Raw genomic sequence first — 22,442 nt, forward strand, 5'->3', positions numbered from 1 at the left:
TTTTGAATATTTTTGGTTTATTTCAATTTTAATTCGTCTTTTCTTCTCAATTTTTTCGGTTATTCCTAACAGTGAAATTTCGTAGTAAAATCATATGTATGGGAACTTTGGAAAATAGCCTGAAAACCACAGTTTATATAATTATCCAGTAAGTTTACCGCAGATGATTTCTGGCTCTTCATTCTCGGTGCTAACAAAAAGCTCCTCCCGCTTAGTTGTCCACTTATTGGTGAGCCGGCCAAGTGGTTTTGTCAGTACTTGTTCCGATGGTGATTATTCTTTGTCTACCCGTGAAAAGATCTAATGCCGCTTATGTTTATACGTTCTCTGGAGCACTCGCACCTCGGTTCGGGTTTTTATAATGAGTGAGATAGGGAAAGATCATACTGCTAATTATATAAACTGTGCTGAAAACCAACAAAATGATGTTAGATTGAAATGAAAACTAGAACCATTGGAATCACCATAGCCGAAACCCTATCTAGGAAAACTGAAGCCCCCCCCCCCATCATGAGCGACAAGGACAGTCACTTTTTCATAATGGATGAATTCATCATCATAATCATTTTATTTATAGCCTGTAACAAAAAAAAAAACTGGGAAGGGTCGAGAAAAGATATTGAAATGAAAAAAAAAGAAGTAACAACAGAAAGAAAAACATAATTTGACAACTATAAACACAGGATAAATAGAAATTACTAAAGAATTGATGGGTTTTATTTTATACTCCATTTTTTACTGATGGGATGTAGTTAATGTGGGTGCTGAAACATAATAGAGATGTTCAAGGGCTCCTTTGAAAGGTAATTTCTATATATAGTGCCTTTTGTAAGTATTATGCTATTAAATATTTACCAAATAGTGTAGATGGTCGTCAAAGTTAGTTTTTGAAGATTTATGTGGCTGTTCATTACTAATCGTATGCCAAAATTGCCATATAAAATTCCAGAATCTATGTGTGGCTACTCCAATATAACAGATACTGCTATGTCTACTAAAAATTAGCATTAATTGCTATCGTTAATTACCCTAATTTGCCAACATTACTGCAGTATATATTTGAAAAATTTTCAATTAAAAGCAAAAGTTTTTCTATGAAAAATAAAGAGCAAATTTAAAGATTAAAAACCGGAAAGGTTATTAGGCTATATAAAACGTCAAACTTGAAAGGAGTAGAGATTACTAACGATAGACAACTGAATCCTAATAATAAATAATGTATAAATAATAGATAATATAAATGTAATACTGTAATAATAATATATGTAATAATAAGTAATAATAATATATATATATTAATGATAACAATTATAATGTAATAATAATAATAAATAATGATAAATATATAAATAATAAATAATGAAGTCAAATTTAAGAATTGCCAAATATAAGTGATATTTTTGCCCCTCAAATCTCCATAAGGCTAGGGTAGTATTTCTGTTTTACTCAAAACAAAATATATTTGATATAAACTTTTGTTTCAGTGTTTCTTTTTCCATTTTTATATCAAAAACTAACTGCTTCAACCTTGAGGAATAATCTTTTTATATTGGAATATTTCCAGCAATCAGTTTATATTTATTAGTCTTACCTTAGTCTTTAGTTCCTCCAGGGCTAGGTGTGGCACATAGCGCATCAACAAAGCCTCGCCAGACGTCCCAGAGCGGAGCAGCAGCCGTGACATCCTCCCACTGTGGTTGCAACGACAGCTCAGCACTCCACAGATCTCGGTCGTACTGTCGTTGGAGGGTGTATTACGGTTGCCCTCGTTTTCGCCCACCCTCGGGTTGCCACTCCTAAGCAGCATTCGGAAGACGGTTTCCTGACATTCGGAGGACATTAACAATATAGGTCCATCTTCTCTGCTTCAAAAGATCAGTGACTAGCGGTTGACCTGTTTGTCTGCGGACCACTACGTTCGTGACCCTGTCCTGCCACGAATTGTTGAGGATTCCTCTGAGGCAGACATTTTCAAATGCTAGGATACGTTTTTCCAGTTGGACATTCAGCTTCCAGCATTCACTTGCATAACGGATAATCGACATGACGTTGCTATTCAATAGACAGAGCTTTAGATGCAAAGAGTATTTTTTGCTTCGCCAAACTGGTTTCAGTTTGTTGAATGCTGATGTTGCTTGGGGGGTAAAGTATTTGGACAGCGCCCCTAACCTTACCCCCCCCCCCCCTAATGTGCAAATATATAGCCCAAATTATACAAGTCCAATGCATTGCATCACCCGTCACTTGTCTTTGTGGCTATGAAACCGGTTTTCTGAGTTCTAACCTAAGCATAATGTTTATGTGTGTTGCGTTTAATTAACAAGTACCCAAATTTCTCCTATCTTTTCATCTGTCTATCTTAATCTCTTTTCCTCTGTCTGTATTTGTAATATAATAGTGAACTAAATTAGCGAAAATTGCTGTAACATCTGTTTTTCCTCCGTTTTCCTCTCCCCCTACTCCTTCATCATGCGTTTGCTTGCTCACAAGTCTTGTCTTGCAGCAATGAGCTATTTGATTTTGCTATGATCTCAGCCCAGTGTAACAATAAGCCATGTTCAGGTATCCAATTGTTATTGCAAAAAATGAAGACTTTTTATGGCTCATCACCCAAAACTGACTTATGGATGCTTATTGCTAAAATAGCCATCAACTATGTAACTTGCACTGAATCCTGTAACCAGGGAATGGAGTTTGACCCCAGTTTTGAAGTAATGAAGGATATTTTAATTGAACCTTTTATGATTTTTCAGCAGTTAAACAAGGTAAGTGTATTGTGTTTGTGTTCAGACATTTTTTTACTTCCTGAGATGTGTTCGAATTGTAAATTAAAAAGACTGAGCATTTTGACAGTTCTTTATTATGGCTAAGGCGTCCTTTGGTGCTGAAATATTCTTTGGTGTTAATTTAGCTTAAGCCATCGTTTTCTTTTTAATGTAGAGTGGTCTTGGACAGCTTTTTTTTTCTTTTTCTTGCAAAAATATAAATTGTTGTATCAAACAGTAACATTCCTTCTTCATTTATATTTACAAATAGTATAAAGGCCTATCTCATTAAAAACATAAACAAATTGGAAATAACATATGGAATGGCATCCATAACAAAACAAATAATTATGGGAATAAATATAGGGTTGGTCCTGTACATAAGGACAAAACTATGACAAAACTATTATGATTATAATTGACATATGCATCCAAAATATACCATTATGGCTCTCATGAGAGTGTAAGAGTGTATATATTGTGCCTATCTCCTGTTAAACCCCCCCCTCTTCATCGAAAAGCTGTACATATGTACACTTATTATTGTTATAACATCTATCAAAATCGTATTGTGCATATTGTGCGTATTGTGCATATATATCAAAATCGTATTGTGCGTATTGTGCATATATAGCATATTACGCTATATGAAGACAATTTACATTCTTAAAGTAAGATTTCGGCTTATTTTCATGCTTGACAGTTGTCAAGTCAGACTTAACAAAATACCAAAAAACATACCGTACCAGACTTATAAAAATATGCCTACTTATCTAAAAAAAGTGCTTAATGTCCAAGCTCTGGTTATTACACCAATTATATTGTGAAGGGAGAAGGATGAAAGATGATTTTTTTTTGCTAAAAAAAAGCTTTAATGAATTTCAATTCCTAATCGAAAAAACTTGATGCTTTCTAAAATTAGTTCTATCTTTTGAATAATAAAAAAAAAACAATCTTTTCCCAGTAAACTGTTTTAAGACAACTTATACATGGATAGGAGGAAGTTCCTCCTTTTTCCAGGTATAACTGAGAGTTTGGTCTTTTTTTTAGTGCTTTGAAATTTCCAGGAAATTCTTAATTGTGAGAAAGATCTTATCTATATTTGTAACATAGGTGCAGTCTTGATGGATTGAAATGTACAGTATCAGCCTACCAAAGCTTTCCAAAGAAGGTCTATTTTTAAGTAGCCTAACTTTTTCCAGAATTTCCAATTAAAACCAATTACGTTTTCACCAATTTTCACTGGGATGTCTATATTTGTCTTAATAGAATTTTATAGTTTACTCTTAGAATATTCTTGATAAGGAAAAAACAGTTTTTTCTAGATTATGATTTGAAAGCACTGATGTTGTCTGTGTGCGCTCGAGGGCTTAGCCCTCTCCCGTATTATTCAGGAACTAGCAAAAAAAGCCCAAGGAAAGAATACAAAAGATTGTCTTTATAAGAAATCATACAAATAGTTTTATTCAATCAATACATTTGATAGATTTAAAGCAGTGAAAAGAGATATAATTATGTTTTCAAGTAACCAAAAAGGGGCACTTTTAGGACATGATTTATCCAAGGGACGTTGTGCTGACATGATTATGTTATGACCCTTAGTTCTTATTTGGATATGACTGTAAGGAAGATGGAGTGAGATTATAGGAAAATAAAAACTGGTACGAAACTCCTCAGACTGTAAGAACTGAGGAATAGAGAACATTTCTTTTTTTCCTATGGCTACCTTGCAAATGTTTTCTTCTTTTTTTTATGGGGGTTATTAATCCTTAAGGTATATGCTCCCCCAGAAGGAAAAATTTTTTTTCCTTTTGTGACTAGCCTGTAGCCTTAACTTGCACCAAATGGACAAGTTGTTCATTTCGTTGGATTCATTTGGATCTCAGTCAAAATTATAATATTATGTAGACTTTCTTTGAGAAAACAAGAAATTTTTTTTTTACGATTTTCAACCAATTTGTATTGTATTTTTTATCTAAAAAATCGTGTATAGCAAATATCAAAAATTTGGTTTGGTAGATGAATAGAACTGAACCTCAGCTATGAAATGAGAGCAAAGTTTTCGTTTTTCGTTGTTGTATCAAAACTAGTAGAATAGCAGAAAAATAACACCAAATCTTACACAGAGAACATAAAACTTAAAAGTAGACAATTAAACAGAAGAAAAAATTTGATAGCAAGCAACAAAAGCAAATATAAAGCCTTAAATTAGGCATTAAGTTGTCAGTGTTAAAAAGAAACAAAAAAATAAACATTATAAACTGGGAAAAGCTGTCTTTGATTTGCAACTATTGCTTAGAAGTCAGGCATGGGTATTTCTCCTCTCTTCCTGGAATGATGCCCTTTATTTTTAGTATTATCATGTAATTGTTAGTTTGCTCATTTTTCTTATTTCTTTTAAGTTTATGTATTTGTTTTTAGGAGGATATTAGTGTTTTACTGTTGAAGAAATCAGCTTTAAGAGAGCTTTGGAATCAGCTTTACAGGCTGGAAGTAGTTGGATTTTCTGAAAGTTTCAGGAAACGCTTATTTGATGAAGTGCTGACAGATTTTGTTGAAGACAACTGCCTGTATGGCTCATTTTTGCTGTCATCGCTTGAAATTGCATTTTCAGAGGTGTCCTGTAAGTATTTAAACATTGTGTTTGCTTGAAGCCAAATTTCTTGGTAAAGCTAGTAGTTTCTGAATGATAGTATCTTACCTATATAAAGAAGAAAATTTGATTTCAGCATTCAAAGCTGTATAACTTACTATAGTTACTTTTTACCTGCTGCGGGACCAGACGTGAACGCGAACACCTCACTCGGCATCTAGAAGACTCCGCGCTCGAAGATCTTTGCCATCTTGAAGAATCATACCTCCCATTTGTCGCGGTCCTGCTCCAGCTCTTCAGCAAACCGGAGCCAGTAGCTCTCCCACTTTCTTCCAAACTTCCGAAATCCACCAATGGTATCTAGGTCCTTTTTGACAGTTAACCACCAAATCTCCAATTGATCGCAATGTCATCAGTGGCGTAATTTCATCAAAATCCTGGGGGGGGGGGGCAAATGTGGAGCTAATTTTCCCAAATCAACTGAAGATGGGAGTAAAAACTGAAAAATGAGCCATTTGGTACCATACAGGTACTATAAAAGTACTATGAAGTTGCTTTATAGTACTATAAAAGTAAATATATACAAACTGATCTGTTACTGTTGATCCTTGAATTATGCAGGCTTATGTTAGTTTTGACAAGATTTTTGAAGACTAAATTTCTGCTGGGGGGGGGGGAACTCACGTATCGGGTTGGGGCAAACAGAGGTATGGGAGGGGCAGTTGCCCCCTGCTCCATAAAAAATTACGTCCCTGTAGGACGTCTGCACCAATCTGCCAACGGAGCAGCTAGAAGCACTTGCTTGACGATGCAAGCAAAGCTGTATTAGGAACAATGGAGAAATCTAGTATAAAATCAGTGCCTATCAGAGATCGGACTCTGATATCTGATCTTATGTTTTGTGTTAGAAAAAAGGAAATTATATGAGATTACTAATTCTTTCTGAGGGTCACGAAAATGAATTTGATGCTAACTACTTTTTTCCATTATAAATATTTTTTTTTGTAATTTTTTTTTTAACATTTTCGTTTTGTAGTTTGAAAATCTGATTTTAACGTGTCCTGTAAGTGTTGAAATTTTGCTTGCTACTTGCACAGTAACAAGTTTCTTGGCAAAGCCCGTGAGCCAAGTAGTTTCTTCTGTAACTAACATAAGAGATGATACAAAAAAAGAAGCTCGGTTTTATTTCAGGTTTGATTTATGCTTAGACAATTTTTTACCAAACAACAGTCCTGGAATAGTTCTAATTATCCTAATAACTTGATAAAGAGCCAATTACACGAAGGTATAAAAAAAAAACAAAAAAACAATAAGTATACTCTTTTATTAGGAACAGAGAAAAAATATTTTCCTCCTTTCCCTGAGCACAAAATTCTATTCCCCCCTCTCTGCTTCAAAAAATAAAAATGAAATTCTAACTCCCACTTGATCTAATCCTGAAATTCTAACTTGATTTCCAATCCCTGAAACGACTTTCTGAACTACTTATAAGATTTCTCACCTTGTATAGAACCTACTGACTGCATGCAAGCCCATTAATAAGATATGGTTGGCTGCCTTTAGACTAAAAGAATATATACTCTCTTGTGAGTAATAATTATGTGAGAATAATTCTAATTATTCTAATAACTGGATAAAGCGCCATTTGCACGAAGGTATAGAATAGGAAAAACACTGTGTATGCTCTTATGAGGAAAAATGAAAAAAATCCCCCCCGCCTTTCCGTGAATACAAAATTCTGACATGCTCTCCCCACTGCTTCCCTTAAAAATGAAATTCTAATTCTAACTTGTTCTAATCCCGATTTCTAATCTTGAAATTGGAACTTAATCTCCTAGCCATGAGACAAAGAAGGGTGTACCTTCTGAACCATGTATCAGATTTGTTACCTTGTCAAGAACCTACGGACTGCATGCAATCAAACAGTTCGTGGTAACGAACTGTAAGTAAGGAGCGACACGGGTCAATAGTAACCAAAACTCTAAAAAACCGAATTTTAATACCAATAGCTATATCAAAAGAGTCGCCTTTTTTGCTGATTTCAAATATATACATTTCATTAAGTTAAGTGTTACTCATCAAAGGTTACGAGCCTGAGAATTTTTCCTGATTTTCGGGAAAAGGGGAAAGCACCCTCTAAAAGTCAAGGAAAACACCCTCTGAAAGTCAACCTCTAAAAATATCTTAATGAAAATCACACCATCAGATTTAGCATATGAGAGAACTCTACTGTATATGTTTCAAGCTCCTATCTGCAAAAATGTGGAATTTTGTATTTTTTGCCAGAAGAATAAATCACGGATATGTTTTTTTTTCAGAGGTAATCGTATCAACCCGTTTGTCCTAGAATATCGAGAGAGGGCTCATTCAAACGGAAATTAAAAGTTCTAGTGCCCTTTTTAAGTGACCAAAGAAACTGGAGAGCAACTAGGCCCCCTTCCCCGCCGTATTCCCTAAATCGGACGATCAAAATTTTGAGATAGCCATTTTGTTCATCATAGTTGAAAGGTCCAATAACTATGTATTTGGGTGTAACATGACCCCTCCCCCCACAGCCCCAGGGGAAAGGTCTAAGTTATAAAATTTGCCGATTGTTTGCACATAGGATTTGTTGTTGGGATGTATGCATACATTTTCTGGTGGGGGTGGGGGCAAATTTTACTGCTGGGGGTTTTTCCACGGGGGAATTTCCCCAGGGAGGAAACTTGTCAGGGGAAATTATACATTTGGGAAATTTACCAGAATTCTTAGGCAAAATTCTGTTTATGTCTTGCTTTCTCTTTTCCGTCTCAATTTTACGTGCTGAGTGGTTAAGAGTAACCACCCGGTGTAAATTTTTACCGGGGTTGGGTCTAGAGAATATTTCCGTGGGGAGAGGGTTTCTCCGTGGAGGAGTAGCCAGATTTCCTGGAATTATTTAAAAAACGATCAGAAATTAAATAAAAAAAGAAGCTTTTTCAACTGAAAGTAAGGAGCAACATTAAAACATAAAACGAACAGAAATTATTACGTATATAAATGGGGTTGCCCCCTTCTCAACACCTCGCTCTTTACGCTAAAGTTTGAATTTTGTCCCAATTCTTTAAGAATGACTCCTGAAACATAAGAGCCGTTTAATTAGAACAACAAGACGCTTTTTTTTAAGTACGAACTATTAAAAAACTTTAGTGTAAAGAGCGAGGTGTTGAGGAGGGGGCAACCCCCTTTATATACGGTCTAATTTCTGTTCGTTTATTTATCAATTAATGGAGGTTTTGATTTTGGCTCACCGTACATGAAGAATTAGAACCAAATTTGCATATTAATTTTACTTTTATACGGTTAAATGGCTTTACTCGAAAGTTGTTTAATTTTATTTACGAACATTTTTATTAGTAATAAATATACGTTGCTTACGAATTAACTCACGTAACGAACTTCTATATCCATATATTTTTAATATGTATATTAGGGGGTTCGCCCCCTAGTCAATACCTCGCTCCTTAAGCTATTTCGTTCCAATTCTTTAAAAATGACCCCTTAATACCAAAGGCTGTTAATTAGAATAAATAGCTCTTATAAAAGTACTAAACAATCTTTGGCTTAAAGAGCGAGGTATTGACTAGGGAGCGAACCCAATCATATACTTAATAATTTCTGTTCGTTTTAAGTTTTGATGTTGCTCCTTTCTTTCAGTTGAAAACCTTGTTTATTTTTTATTTAATTTTTTTTTAATTATGCTGGGAAATCCGGCGCCCCCTTCATAGCAATGACCCTTCCCCCATGAAAACTTACCCGTGGAAAGGTCCTCCCAAATAACCCCCGACCCCTCCCCCCACTACCAGAAAATCCCCCCTGAAAACATTTGTATACTTCCCAATAACCAATACTGTATGTAAAAATTGGTGTTCAGCCCTCCCTCTGGGGACTTTGGGAGATTAAGTCATCCTAAAAGACATGTTTATCATATTTTCGACCATGCTGAACAAAATGGCTATCTCAAAATTTTGATCGAGTGACTTTGGGAAAAAATGAGCGTGGGAGGGGGCCTAGTTGCCCTCCATTTTTTTGATCGCTTAGAAAGGGCACTGGAACTTTTAATTTCCGTTTGATTGAGCCCTCCCACGAGATTCTAGGACCACTGGGTCGATACGATTACCCCTGAAAAATCAAACAAACAAATAAACACGCATCCGAGATCTTTCTTCAGGCAAAAAAAAAAAATGCAAAATTCCACAGTTTTGTAGATAGGAGCTTGAAACCTCTACAATAGGGTTCTCTAATACGCTGAATCTGATGGTGTGATTTTCATTAAGGTTCTATAGCTTTTAGGGGTCTTTCCTCCTTTTTTCGAAATCAGCCAAATTTTCTCAGGCGCGTAACTTTTGATGGGTAGAACTAAACTTGATGAAACTTATATATTTCAAAATTTTTAGATGGCCCTTTTGTTCAGCGTAGTTGATTTCCAGATAGAAAATATGTTTTTGAGGAGGACACTCCCCCACATTCCTCAGGGCAAAGATGTTAAGTTAGGTACTTAGGGCATACACGGACACGATCGATATAATTTGTCATTTATTATTTATTTTCTCTTGACCAGAGGAGTTCTCATCGAAGAAGCTGCTACAAAAATTTTAGAAATGCGTCATTGGTTCGAAAATTGGAGTGATTTGGGCCCTTGTTCATATTCAACAGTTATTGGAAGGAGACATCAAAATTTTGATCGGGTGACTTTGGGAAAAAATGAGCGTGGGAGGGGGCCTAGTTGCCCTCCATTTTTTTGATCGCTTAGAAAGGGCTCTGGAACTTTTAATTTCCGTTTGATTGAGCCCTCCCACGAGATTCTAGGACCACTGGTTCGATAAGATCACCCCTGAAAAAAAAAATAAATAAACACGCATCCGTGATCTTTCTTCAGGCAAAAAAAATACAGAATTCCACAGTTTTGCAGATAGGAACTTGAAACCTCTACAATAGGGTTCTCTAATACGCTGAATCTGATGGTGTGATTTTCATTAAGGTTCTATAGCTTTTAGGGGTCTTTCCTCCTTTTTTCGAAATCAGCCAAATTTTCTCAGGCGCGTAACTTTTGATGGGTAGAACTAAACTTGATGAAACTTATATATTTCAAAATTTTTAGATGGCCCTTTTGTTCAGCGTAGTTGATTTCCAGATAGAAAATATGTTTTTGTGGAGGACACTCCCCCACATCCCTCAGGGCAAGGATTTTAAGTTATGCCCTGGGGGCATATAAGAACGATGTTGGCACAATGTATTATTTATTAATTTTTTCCTTTCGAGCAGGGCACGTCGTATCGAAGAGGTTTTCGCAGAAACTCCGAAAAGGGCTCATTCAATTGGAAATGGGAGTGTCTTGTGCCCTTTTTAATAGTCGAAAGTGATTGGAAGGTGACTAACACCCCTTCCTCTCCCACCATTTCCCAAAACACATCCAATCAAAATTTTGAGATTGCCATTTTGTTCAACGTAGTTGATTTCCAGATAGAAATTATGTATTTGAGGTGGACAGTCCCCCACAGCCCTCAGGGCAAGGGTTGTAAGTTATGCCCTGGGTGCATATAAGGTTTTTTATAGAAGGCGTTGTTGTCGAAACTTCAAAAAAGGCTCATTCGATTGGAAATTTAAAGGGCTAGTGCCCTTTTTAATAGTCGAAAGTGATTGGAGGGCAACTAACCCCTCTCTCACGCCCACGTTTACCCCAGACACATCTAATCAAAACTTTGAGATAGCCATTTTATTCAACGTAGTTTTAAGTTCTGGAAATTAGGGCTTTGAGGATGCCAACCCTCCAACAGCCCTCAGGGTAAGGGTTGTAAATTATGCCCAGGGGGTATATAAGGCTTTTATAGAACGCGTTGTCGTAGAAACTTGAAAAAGGGCTCATTGGATTGGAAATTGAAATGGCTAGCGCCCTTTTTAATAATCGAAAGTAATTGGATAGCAACTAACACCCATTCCTCGCCCACCATTTCCCCAAACACATCCAATAATGATTTTGAGATATCCATTTTGATCCAAGCAGTTCAAAGTTCAGGAAATTATACCTTTGAGCAGGATACTCCCCCCACAGTCTTCAGGGCAAGGGTTATAAGTTATGCCCTGGGGGCATATAAGGTTTTTATTGAAATCTTTGTCGTGGGACCTTGAAAAAGGGCTCATTCGATTGTAAATTCAAAGGGCTATGTCTCTTTTTAATAGTCGAAAGTGATTTGAGGGCAACTAACCACCCCCTCCTGCCCGTCTTTTCCCCAAACACATCCAATCAAAATTTTTAGATAGCCACTTTATTCAACGTAGTTGGAAGTTTTGGAAATTAGGTCTTTAAGGATGACAACCCATCCCCCCCCCCACAGCCCTCAGGGCAAGGGTTGTAAGTTATGCCCTGGGGGCATATAAGGTTTTTTATTGAAAGCGTTGTCGTAGAAAATTCAAAAGGGCTCATTCAATTGGAAATCGAAAAGGCTAGTGCCTTTTTTAATAGTTGAAAGTGATTGGAGAGCGACTAACGCCCCTCTCACGCCCACCATTTTCCCAAACACATCCAATCAAAATTTTGAGATATCCATTTTGTTCAACGTAGTTGAAAGTTCTTGAAATTAGGTCTTTTGGTATGATAACCCCCTCAGAGCCCTCAGTGCAAGGGTTGTAGGTTATGCCCTGGGGGCATATAAAGTTTATATAGAAAGTTGTTGTAGAAATTTCAAAAAGGGCTTATTTGATTGGAAATTGAAATTGCCCTTTTCAGTAGTCAAAAGTGAGTGGAGAGTAATTAACCCCCCTCATACGCCCACCATTTCCCCAAAAACATTCAATCAAAGTTTAGAGATAGCTATTTTGTTCAACGTAGTTGAAGTTCTGGAAATTATGTATTTAAAGATAACAAACCCCCCAGAGCCCCAAGGGCCAAGGTTATCAGTTCTGCCCTGTGGGCATATAAGGTTTTTATAGATAGAGTTGTCGTAAAACTTCAAAAGGGGCTCATTCAGTTGGAAATTGAGAGAGCCAGTGCCTTTTATAATAAACGAAAGTAATTGGAGGATAATTAACCACCCCCCTCTCACGCACCCCTTTCTTCCAAACACATCCACTCAAAATTTTTAGATAACCACAATGTTCAATCTAATATAAAGCTCTTGAACTTTGGTCCTTTAAAAAGACACCCCCCCCCCCAGCACTCCGGGCAAGAGTTGTAAGTTATTCCGTGGGGGCAAATAATGTTTTTATTGAAAGTGTTTTCGTAGAAACTTCAAAGGGACTTATTTGATTGGAAATTGAAAGGGCTAGGCCCATTTTTAATAGTTGAAAGTGATTGGAGAGCGGTTACCGCCCCTCTCACGCCCACCATTTCCCCAAACACAGCCAATCAAAATTTTGAGATAGTCATTTTGTTTAACGTAGTTGAAAGTTCTCGAAATTTGGTCTTAGAGGATGACAACACCCTAACAGACCTTAGGGTAAGGGTTGTAATTTATGCCCTGGGGACATATAGGGTGTTTATAGAAAGCTGTGTCGTTTCAAAAAGGGCTCATTCGATTGGGAATCGAAAGGCCTAGTGCTCTTTTTAATAGTTGAGAGTGATTGGAAGGCTTGACATGTTATAGTTAAGATCGACGTGGGTATAATGTATTATTTGTTGTTTCTGTTGTTGTTGTTTAGACTAGGGCACTTCGTCTCGAAGGAGTTGTCGTGGGAACTTCGAAAAAGGCTCATTCGATAGAGAATAGAAGGGGCTGATGCCCTTCTTAAAAGTCGAAAGTGATTGGAGGGTAACTAATCCCCCACCCACACCCACCCTCCCATTTGCCCATTATGTTTGAAAACTAAACTTTGCTTTAAGATTAAATCAAAATGCACTGTGTTAATGCTAATCCCCAATAAGGTATCTCAGCAGTATCCCAAGAACGACTGAGGGTATTATGTTCAAACTTTCGGGGCTACTTCTGCTCTTAAACTTTCGGGGCTACTTCTGCTATTTTAATTTAACCAAATTAAAATAGCGTAAGTGTATCCAAGCTATCAAAGAAAGTAAACAGATTTTTTTGCGAATGGTATCAAGTTTTTCATTTCAGGTCAACTAGAGGAGGTATGAAACTAAATTAAACGGTACTATTTGTGTTCAGATTTTTAAAAGGGTGTATGTTGTTAAAAATTGCTGAAAGTTTTTCTCCAGCATACAAATAGCAGGCCAAACTATAAAGTCTTAAAAAAACGAAAAGATTTGAAGTATTATTTTCATTTTCCCTGAAAAGACTGTTTCAATATAAAAAGAATAGAAATTAATTAAAAAAATCTTTTTTCAAACAATAAGCTTTTCAAAGAAAAGTAAAGAACTCCATTAAAAAAAAAATGAGCAAAAATAAGATCAAATAATCTACCAAGTGTGAAACTACCACAAATCAGCATCGAGAAATGAATGAAACCCAAAACGAACAGACATTGCAATAAATAACCGAGTCAAAGTCAAAACGAGCAGAAATTAACATAAGTTGGGCGCAACACCCCTATGCTTTCCATAGGCCAGAACAAAATTTGCACTTTACTTTTTATATTGCACTTTGGTGTACTTTTTGTTTCGATCTGACGCCTTTTTTTAGGGGTTTCAGACCGGTTTTTGACATTCCCATAAATTTGTTCGCAAAATAACATTTTACTGTTAAGACTAATCGAGATAATAGTTACCATTCCTGAATCAGCTACAAATGTCAATTTACTATCACGAGTCGGTTTTAACGCGTTTTTTAATTTTTGGGTACTTTTCTGTTATAAAGACCCCCACTCAAGAAGTGAGGTTACGTTAATCCTAATGAAATATACCAAAACATGATGAAAATGTAATACTTTAGAGACAAATCTGGGATATATATTTGCACATTAGCGGGGGTGGGAGTAAAATATAGCGGGTCTGGATGCAAAATGTGTTAGCTACAATTATTCTACATATTATGAAGTAAGAATCGTTTTCTAACTTCATGCTGTCCAAATACTTTACCCCATCCCCCCTAATCTGCAAATATGTAGCCCAAATAGTATAAGTAATGTATTCTGTCACCCGCCACTTGTTTTTCACGGAGCGTAAGCTAATTGTCTCTTAATACAGATAGATGAAAAACCGATTCTAGGTTTGTTCTCGAGTTTTACGCTGCGTAATTCTTGAGCGGGTCACTATGACAGAAAACTACCATTTTCTGGCTGCTATGGCCCGTGGTTTGTTCTCTACTAGGTTGCAGCTATCGTTGCAACTATGATCTGTTTTGATGAGGTTACAGGTTTCAGTCCTTGTGAACTAAAGCAATCCCTGTTTTCACATGTTTTTGCTTGCAAAATGATCTTGTGCAATGTCTCCCCAACTCTTGAGGAAACATTGTAACACCGTACCCAGGATTTTTTTTCGGAGGGGTTTTACTCATAGATTTTTTTTCGGGGGGGGGGGGGGGTACACAAAAAACCTCAAAAACGCATACAAAATTTTTTTTATAACCATTTTTTTTACGTTTTTACGAGAAAAAAAAAACTTTCGGGGGAGGTTCAACCCCACCCCCCCCCCTCTGGGTACGGCCTTGAGACTTAGGACCAAAAAAGGAAACTAAGTTAAATTTTGTCTTCATCAAATGATCTCTAGAAATTTAGTACATTTCTTGAAAGTTTCAGCTGTTCCTGTCCAAAATTTAAAAAATGACATGCTTAAAACCTTGAATAATGGTACAAAGTCTACTCAGTTCGCAGTATTCATTGACATGAGTTTGTTAGGATTACTGAAATTTAAATTTACGTATCTTAACTTACTTGGTTAGAAACTCCTTAAGATGGATATTGAGACGGGTCAAGGAAATTTACTATTGAATTGTAATCTGAAAATATATTAGTATGGAGGAGGAGCGTGCGCAGTTACGTTTTCCTTAGACGGCTTGGTGCTGCATTGAGTTGTTACTAGTGGTTGTTGTTGTAGTACATTAGTGCTAAGACATTTGCAAATTATTCCAAATAAGATCTTCTAATTCCATGTTAAACAGAGCTAATTGTAATAATTTACTAAATGAGCGTAAATATTGTGTTCTTTTGAAGGTAGTTTGAGTATAAACCTGAATTTCTTGTCAAAAATTGGTCTCAGTATCAAAGTTGATACTCAAAGTCTAGTATCAAACTGAGTTTCTTGAAAAAAAAAAGTCAAAATTGTCTTGCAATCTCACCACTGCGCTCTATTGAACGCACCTTGAGTATCAAACTGAATTTATTGAAAAAAAAAATCAAAATGGTTTTCCAATCCACAGAACCTTTAAAAATAATCAAAAATATTGTTATTCTAATCAGATAGATATTATTTTATACATGTAACTTTTCTTGTCAAAGGAAATACGTTTTTTTTTGAAAATATAATTACTTTTTAGATAGCAAACTAAGATTCTTATTAATTTTAGAACTGTAAGCTCTGGTTAGCATATTTTAGTCCTTAGAAATGCTAGAAAAACCGGTTCAATCCCTTTTCATCCCAATAGAGAAAAAGGGGGTAAAGTCTATTTTACAAAGAAGTATTTTCATGAATAATTTTATGCTATTATTTTCTCTAGAAACTTAGTTGCATATTTCCTGAAAGTTTCAGCTCTCTATTAAAAAAGAAAAAGAAAAAAGACATGCCAAAAACCACGAAAAAGTGTACTCAGTTCACAGTATTCACTGACATGAATTTTTCAAGACATGAAATGAAATGAATTTTCCAAGACATGACTGACTCAAAATTTAGATGGACATGTCTTAACTTGCACTTGATTAGAAACTCTTTACGATGAGTTTTGAGATGGGTCAAAGGTATCTGCCTTAAATTGTTACATGAAGATCGTTGCCAAAAATAAGTCGAAAAATAAGCTGAAAAAACAAACTGAAAAATAAGTCGTATTTGGAAATACATTTTTAGGAGTTGTATGGCTATAAGATTTGTTTTCGTTTCAGGTGTGAAGCCCTCAAAAGAAGAATTGATGATATTATATAAGCTTCTGAATAGAGCTGCATCTTGTGACCTTGACAAAGATGATTGTAAAAGTTTCATAACTTTTATGAAGTCTTTAATGAAGATACTTAGTCGGGACAGCTTCTATCCAGAGTTTGTCGGTAATTGTGTCAAGGAATTGAACCAAGCTGAACATGAGGGAACTCTGAATGTAGCTAAGGTATGAAAATTCTTCTTTTTTGACTTTTTGCATAAATGACATTGTCGAGGACAAGTAGATACCACTTATCTTGACGAAAAACAATTTATTGAGGGAGGAAAAAATTTATCGAATGTACTAACGGACAAATAGGACATAACGGAAAAGTAAAAGGTAAAGGTTACCGGCTTATATAAAAACTTAAAAGCGAATAGTAAAATATTTGGCATTTTCATGTTAGATAGGTAACTAAATTCAAATTCATTTTAATTCAAAAACAAGACATAGCTCTCGTGGGCAAAGATCAAGTATGATGTCTCTTAGTCATAATTAGCAAAATAATGTTGTCTGATAATACTTTGTCAGGATAAATAAAATAAAGGATAAAAACACTTGAGATTGAGAATAATTTTGTCTGATAAAACTTCGTCAGGATAAAATAAACTAAACATTAAAACACTAGAGATCATTGTAATATTTCACAAAGCTTGGCACAAAGCTTTTACTGTAGCGCATGGTGTTATAGTGAACTGGGGTTAGTTTAGGAGCCTTCTCAGCCACGTCCCTGGGGGACGAGATCTTATAGGGACAAAAGGTGGGGGAAGGAATGATCGGTAGATGGGATGTTGAAGGAGGGGGGAGCCAAATCTTTGGCATAGTTTTTCACGGCGGGAAGAAAGGGATTCAAGTTAAAAATTCCTTGAGGTAAAAGGAGTAAGGTGGAGGGGAACTGCCATAAATGATTTGCAGTGATCTCTTCTGAACTCGTTCTATTTTATCAGTTTCATCCTGGGTAAGGGCAAAGTGCCAAACCGGACAAGCATATTCAACTAAGGGTGGATAACTCTTGTCACGGATCCGATAGAACTATCATTAGCTGCCTAACCAAGGTAGTTTCCACTCAAAATCAAATTTTGATGGGACAGCATCTATCCACAGCTTGTTGGTAATTGTGTCAGTGATTTGAGCCAAGCTTGACACGAGGGCATTTTAAATGTGGTTTAGACATGGAAATTCTTGTTTTTAGACTTTTTGAATAAATGATATTATTAAGGACAACTAGAACCACTTATGTCAACAAAAAAAAAATTACTTGGGGCGGAAAAGGCTTATCGGATTTACTAACGGACAAACAGGACATAACGGAAAAATAAAAGGTAAAAGTTACTGGTTTGCTTAAAAATTACGCACAAATAGTAAAATATTTGGTATTTTCATATTAGATAGGTAAATTTTTGTCGTGGATCTAGTAAAACTGTCGAAACTGTCTAACTTAACTTCATCTTTGGTCTATTCATACCTGAAAACCTACGTTTTCTACGATTTTTCTTTCAGTCGTTATAAAATATTTAAGGTCGGTTTTCGTGCACAAAAAGTTTCACCAGTGTTTTCAAACCGAACTGTCAAAAACAATATGCGGAAACTAATTTGGTAAACTCGATAATGTTTTTTGCTCTTAAAAATTCAAATATATTGCTGAAACCTGCAAATAAATTATTTACAAACCTGTGTTGATTTTCCCATTACGTAATATTGCATCTCTATCCTCCATGGGGTAGTCTGATTGTTTATCTTGTATCTACTGCTAGCAGAATTAGGCTAGTCAAAGGGGAATTTCAGCCTGTCTTTGTTACACTTGAATATGTCATGTGTTTATTAAGATTATTTCATTGTGTAAATTCATCGTGTAAAATTTTTTAGTGTCGTCACACTAAAAAAGGAAACACGCGGAAACCTTTTTTGTTTACAAAGAAATACATCCAAACGGTTGTAATACGCTGTTCATCTGCATATGATTGTCGAGCAGTTCAGTCAATAAGGTGGTACAATTGTTAGGTTCAATAGGGCTATTGAACAAATATAGGCTAGTGGGAATGTGTAAACATCTAATTAATAAAAGTGATAGTGTCGGAATCACAAGAAAATAAGGATTCTTTTGGTATGTCAGTAGTCAACTAAAAGGATAATTATAACAGACTAGGGTCGTCTACTTGGTCTTTCTAAAAATGTACCTTTGTAGGTAAGTCACTTAACTAATAATTTGAAGTGTTTAATATTAAATACTATCAATAATATCAACATTAATTCATAGCACATATTTTGCCCGTGTTTGTCTTCTGCCATACTAGAAAAGTTGCAGTTTCTGGAGTTCCAGGATGATTTGTTTTTTTTTCGTTCATATTTTGCTGATTTTTCGCACATGCTCCTTATTTTCAAACTCGGCGCCCGCTAAGCGTAAAACTACATAGCTGTATAATATGCAATCTTATGGAGGTCTTTTTCATTAAAATTGAGTTCTCAAGTTTTTCTAATTTTTAGAGACATGTATTCTTGTATTTATGGCCCGACCGGTATGGATTTTTGGGGTCCGATACCGATATATAATCGAAATGAGCCCTTTTTTAAGTTTCAACGACAAAGCTTTCAATAAAAACCTTATATGCCCCCAGAGCATAACTTACAACCCTTACCCTGAGGGCTGTCGGGGAGTATCATCCTCAAAGATATATTTTCCGGACATTTCAACTACGTTGAACAAAATTACTATCTCAAAATTTTGATTGAATGTATTTGGATGAATGGTAGGTTTGGAAGGGTTGTTAGTTGCCCTCCAATCACTTTCGGCTATTAAAAAGGGCACTAGCCATTTGAATTTACAAGCAAATGAACCCTTTTTTGAAGTTTCTACGACAACGTTTTTTATAAAAACCTTGTATACCCCCAAGGCAATACTTACAACCCTTGCCCCGAGGGCTATGGTGGGGTTGTCATCCTCAAATGTCTATTTTCAGGAACTTTCAACTACGTTGAACAAAATGATAATCTCAAAATTTTGATTGGATGTGTTTGGGGAAAGGTGGGCGTGAGAGAGCGGTTAGTTGCCCTCCAACCATTTTCGACTATTAAAAAGGGAGCGTACCAATGCGATACCCATATAACTTGCCGATGAATTCCCCTCCGGAAAAGACCCCACCTAAAGTTTAAGCCCTGCATTATCTGGCCGTATTCATGCTCACATTTTCCTACCTGGTTTATTACACACCAAAGAACAGCCTCAATAATTCACCGTGGATTTCAAATAATGCAAAACAGATTTATATAGAAAATGTTTAGAAAAACTATTAAACCAAATAAAGTTCTAATCTAAACAGTGCTTAATAAGTCCAGTCCAACTGGGGTAAGTTTGAATGCAGAAACCACAACTTTTCAGCATTTTCTCCTTTCAGAGACCTTCCTTTGTCACTATTAATTAAAAAAAAAAACTTTCCAAAAAAGAAGTTTTTCAAAGAAAAGTAAAGGCCATTTTAAACTTATTATCAGCAGATACAAATACCTGTTAAAATTCAAACTAAAAACGACCAGAAATTATTATTAAAGAATAAATCAAACCACAACGAACATAAACTAAATAAACAATCATAGCCAAAAAAATACAACAAGTAATAATATAAACGAATAAATAAATCTAAAAGCGACTAATGCTTAAATTGAATATGCAAATCAAGCTTAAAACGAAAAAAAATATTTTGCTATTGAAGTATAAATGAAACTCAAAACTAACAGAAATTAAATAAAGAATCAATGCAAACAAACATACAATAGATACTAATGTAAATGAATAAATAAATCTTAAAACGAGTAAAACTTTATTTGAATATGCAAATCAAATTTGAAACGAAAAAAAATCACTACAAGCAAGAGTTTGGGTATCGCCTCCTTCTATCACTGTAAAAGTCTAAAACCTACTGCGTCATGGCGCGGATTTTCACGCATTATCTAAAAATGATCAGAAATTAAATAAAAAAACAAGTTTTTTCAACTGAAAGTAAGGAGTAACATTAAAATTTCAAACGAACAGAAATTATTACGTATATGAGGGGTTCGCCACCTAGTCAATACTTTGCTTTTTATGCTAAAGTTCGAATTTTTTTCGAATCACAAATCCCTGACTCACAAATAGTCCAGTAAATCTACGAAACTCTGGGACAAAATTGCAATATAAAAGATTTTTGCACCGTCTTGTAGAGAAAAATATTTTGTACGACATATCAAAAGTCCCCCAAAATCCCCTTGGGAGAACAGTGTAAAAAACAGGGGGAAAGGGGGAAAATTGTAAAAATTCAGGGGAAGATTTATTGTGCGCTCGAATTTCACGTCTGCTCTTTTTCTACGCGGAGAAATCGAAAAAAGACAGTTGTTGTTTTATCGCTGGGCTTGGTTTTATTTCCCCCTTTAGCGGGGGAGGGGAAAACAGTATCCTCGAGAGTTGTGCTATATGGCAGGTCAAACTGTTGCCCCCAAGGTTTTTTGACTCGATAATTTCAAAAAAACATGGTATTAGATTCGTATCTTGCTTTTCTGCAGTGTTTTTACCGTAGGGTAGACAATGCACCGGGCCTTCGGAGTACGAGGGCAGATTTACTTCGACTATATAATAGAAGCATAAGACAAAATTAAATGTAAAAAAATGAAACAAATCAGGTAATTTCGCTAATCACAGCAAAAGATATTTGCGGTTTTGATTCAACTAAAAAGGATAAGATCAAGAATTCATTCCAAACATCGTTTTCTCCATCGTTATCGACAAAAACATCTTTATCGGAACACACAATCTCTTGGCAGTCTTTGCAAGCAAGTGTGCAAGGCAATCCATTTTTGACAACTACAGCGTGAACTGTTACAGTTGGAACGCGTGCAGCCCAACGAATCACATTAAGCAGATGGGGCGGAGTAGGTCCGATGTCTGTCATGATCAGACTGAGGCGTCCGCCACTTAATCTCCAACTACAGTCTTTCGGGTTGAGTTTTGATGCAGTATTACGCCATTCCATTACCTGATACAAGACTGTATAAGAATGAAGTTTCACAGCCGGTGGAGCTGATGAAAGTGTTTCTGGGTTTACAATAGTTGATGTCTTTGAGCTGTTCAGTTTTTCAGAAAAACTCTTTTCTTAGTCTTGTAGAAACACAGCAAAATATTTTCACCAGCTTGGTGGTGAAAACTTCTTCCTTCGTAGAGCACGGATTAAGAAATGCTTCACAATTATTGCTAAATTCTTCATGGCTTTTCAGGAATGGCAGGACCGCCTGCTTTCCTATCCCACACAAATGGGATGTTTTGTCGCAATCAAGAAAGGCGTGGCCAACAAGAATAGAGTGACAAACCTGTTCCAGTTATCGTTTGATAAAGTTGATGTGCCAGTATTTAGTTGACAGCACTCTTGACTTGGTATTGGTTTCGAAGTAGAGATCCTTGGCTTCCGGAGGCAGGTGGTGGAGGAGAAGGATCAATAAATCAGTGTCGTTTCAGACTACTGTGGTTACCCTTCCCTTGGCCGCATTAATATCTTTAAATGCAATCAGAACGTCCTCATTTCTCTCTGCATGAAGGACAGTGAGGCCGGCTTGGACAAGCTTCTTTCAAATGGCTCGAATAATGTTTTGCATATTGTTGGGATTCCGTAAGAAGTCCTCCTTCTTCCTTTGCAGCTTCATACTCAGTGTGAAATCGACGGTCAGACACTGGATATATTTGGTTCGTCTAACCTAAGTGACATCTTTGGTAGACAGACCGGAAGTGTAACCATAAAAAACGACGGAACATTTGAATACTTCTGTGTCATAAATGAAACTTAGCTGTTGTAAATCTGTTCGAATTTATTTACTGTATTCTATTGAATATGCTGGGGCATTCATCCGCCATCGATCACGTATTTTTCCGGCTCTTTTAGTAGGACGTTCGCAGTTTCTGCCTTTGCTAATTTCCAAATAGTTTTTGTTAGCTCCGCTTTATCTGGCTGTCATGGCAGGCTTGACGATTCAAAAAGGGCAGTAGGGTAGCTAGAGAGTACAAATCTGAGAGTTTCTTCCATATCCCCTCCGGCCGTAGTTGCTGCTGCTGATAGGCATTAGAATAGAAGACGTGCGTCAATTTATATGTCT

At 36.1% G+C, this 22,442-nt stretch overlaps 1 protein-coding gene across 1 annotated transcript in view; it reads left to right on the forward strand.

Moving 5' to 3' along the window:
- Positions 1–2,557: 2,557 nt before the first annotated feature.
- The window catches only part of LOC148950939 (uncharacterized), a 145,959-nt gene continuing 126,074 nt past the window's right edge, over positions 2,558–22,442 (forward strand). Inside the window, exons 1-3 of the mRNA XM_089090519.1 lie at positions 2,558–2,765; positions 5,187–5,388; positions 16,303–16,520. Of these exons, the coding sequence (XP_088946645.1) occupies positions 2,586–2,765; positions 5,187–5,388; positions 16,303–16,520 (600 nt within the window). The 5' untranslated portion in view covers positions 2,558–2,585. The remainder of the gene's footprint in view (positions 2,766–5,186; positions 5,389–16,302; positions 16,521–22,442) is intronic.

The sequence above is a fragment of the Artemia sp. Qi Xiang Cuo genome, chromosome 6, assembly GCF_049724085.1.
Source record: "Artemia sp. Qi Xiang Cuo chromosome 6, ASM4972408v1, whole genome shotgun sequence".
NCBI lineage: Eukaryota > Metazoa > Arthropoda > Branchiopoda > Anostraca > Artemiidae > Artemia > Artemia sp. Qi Xiang Cuo.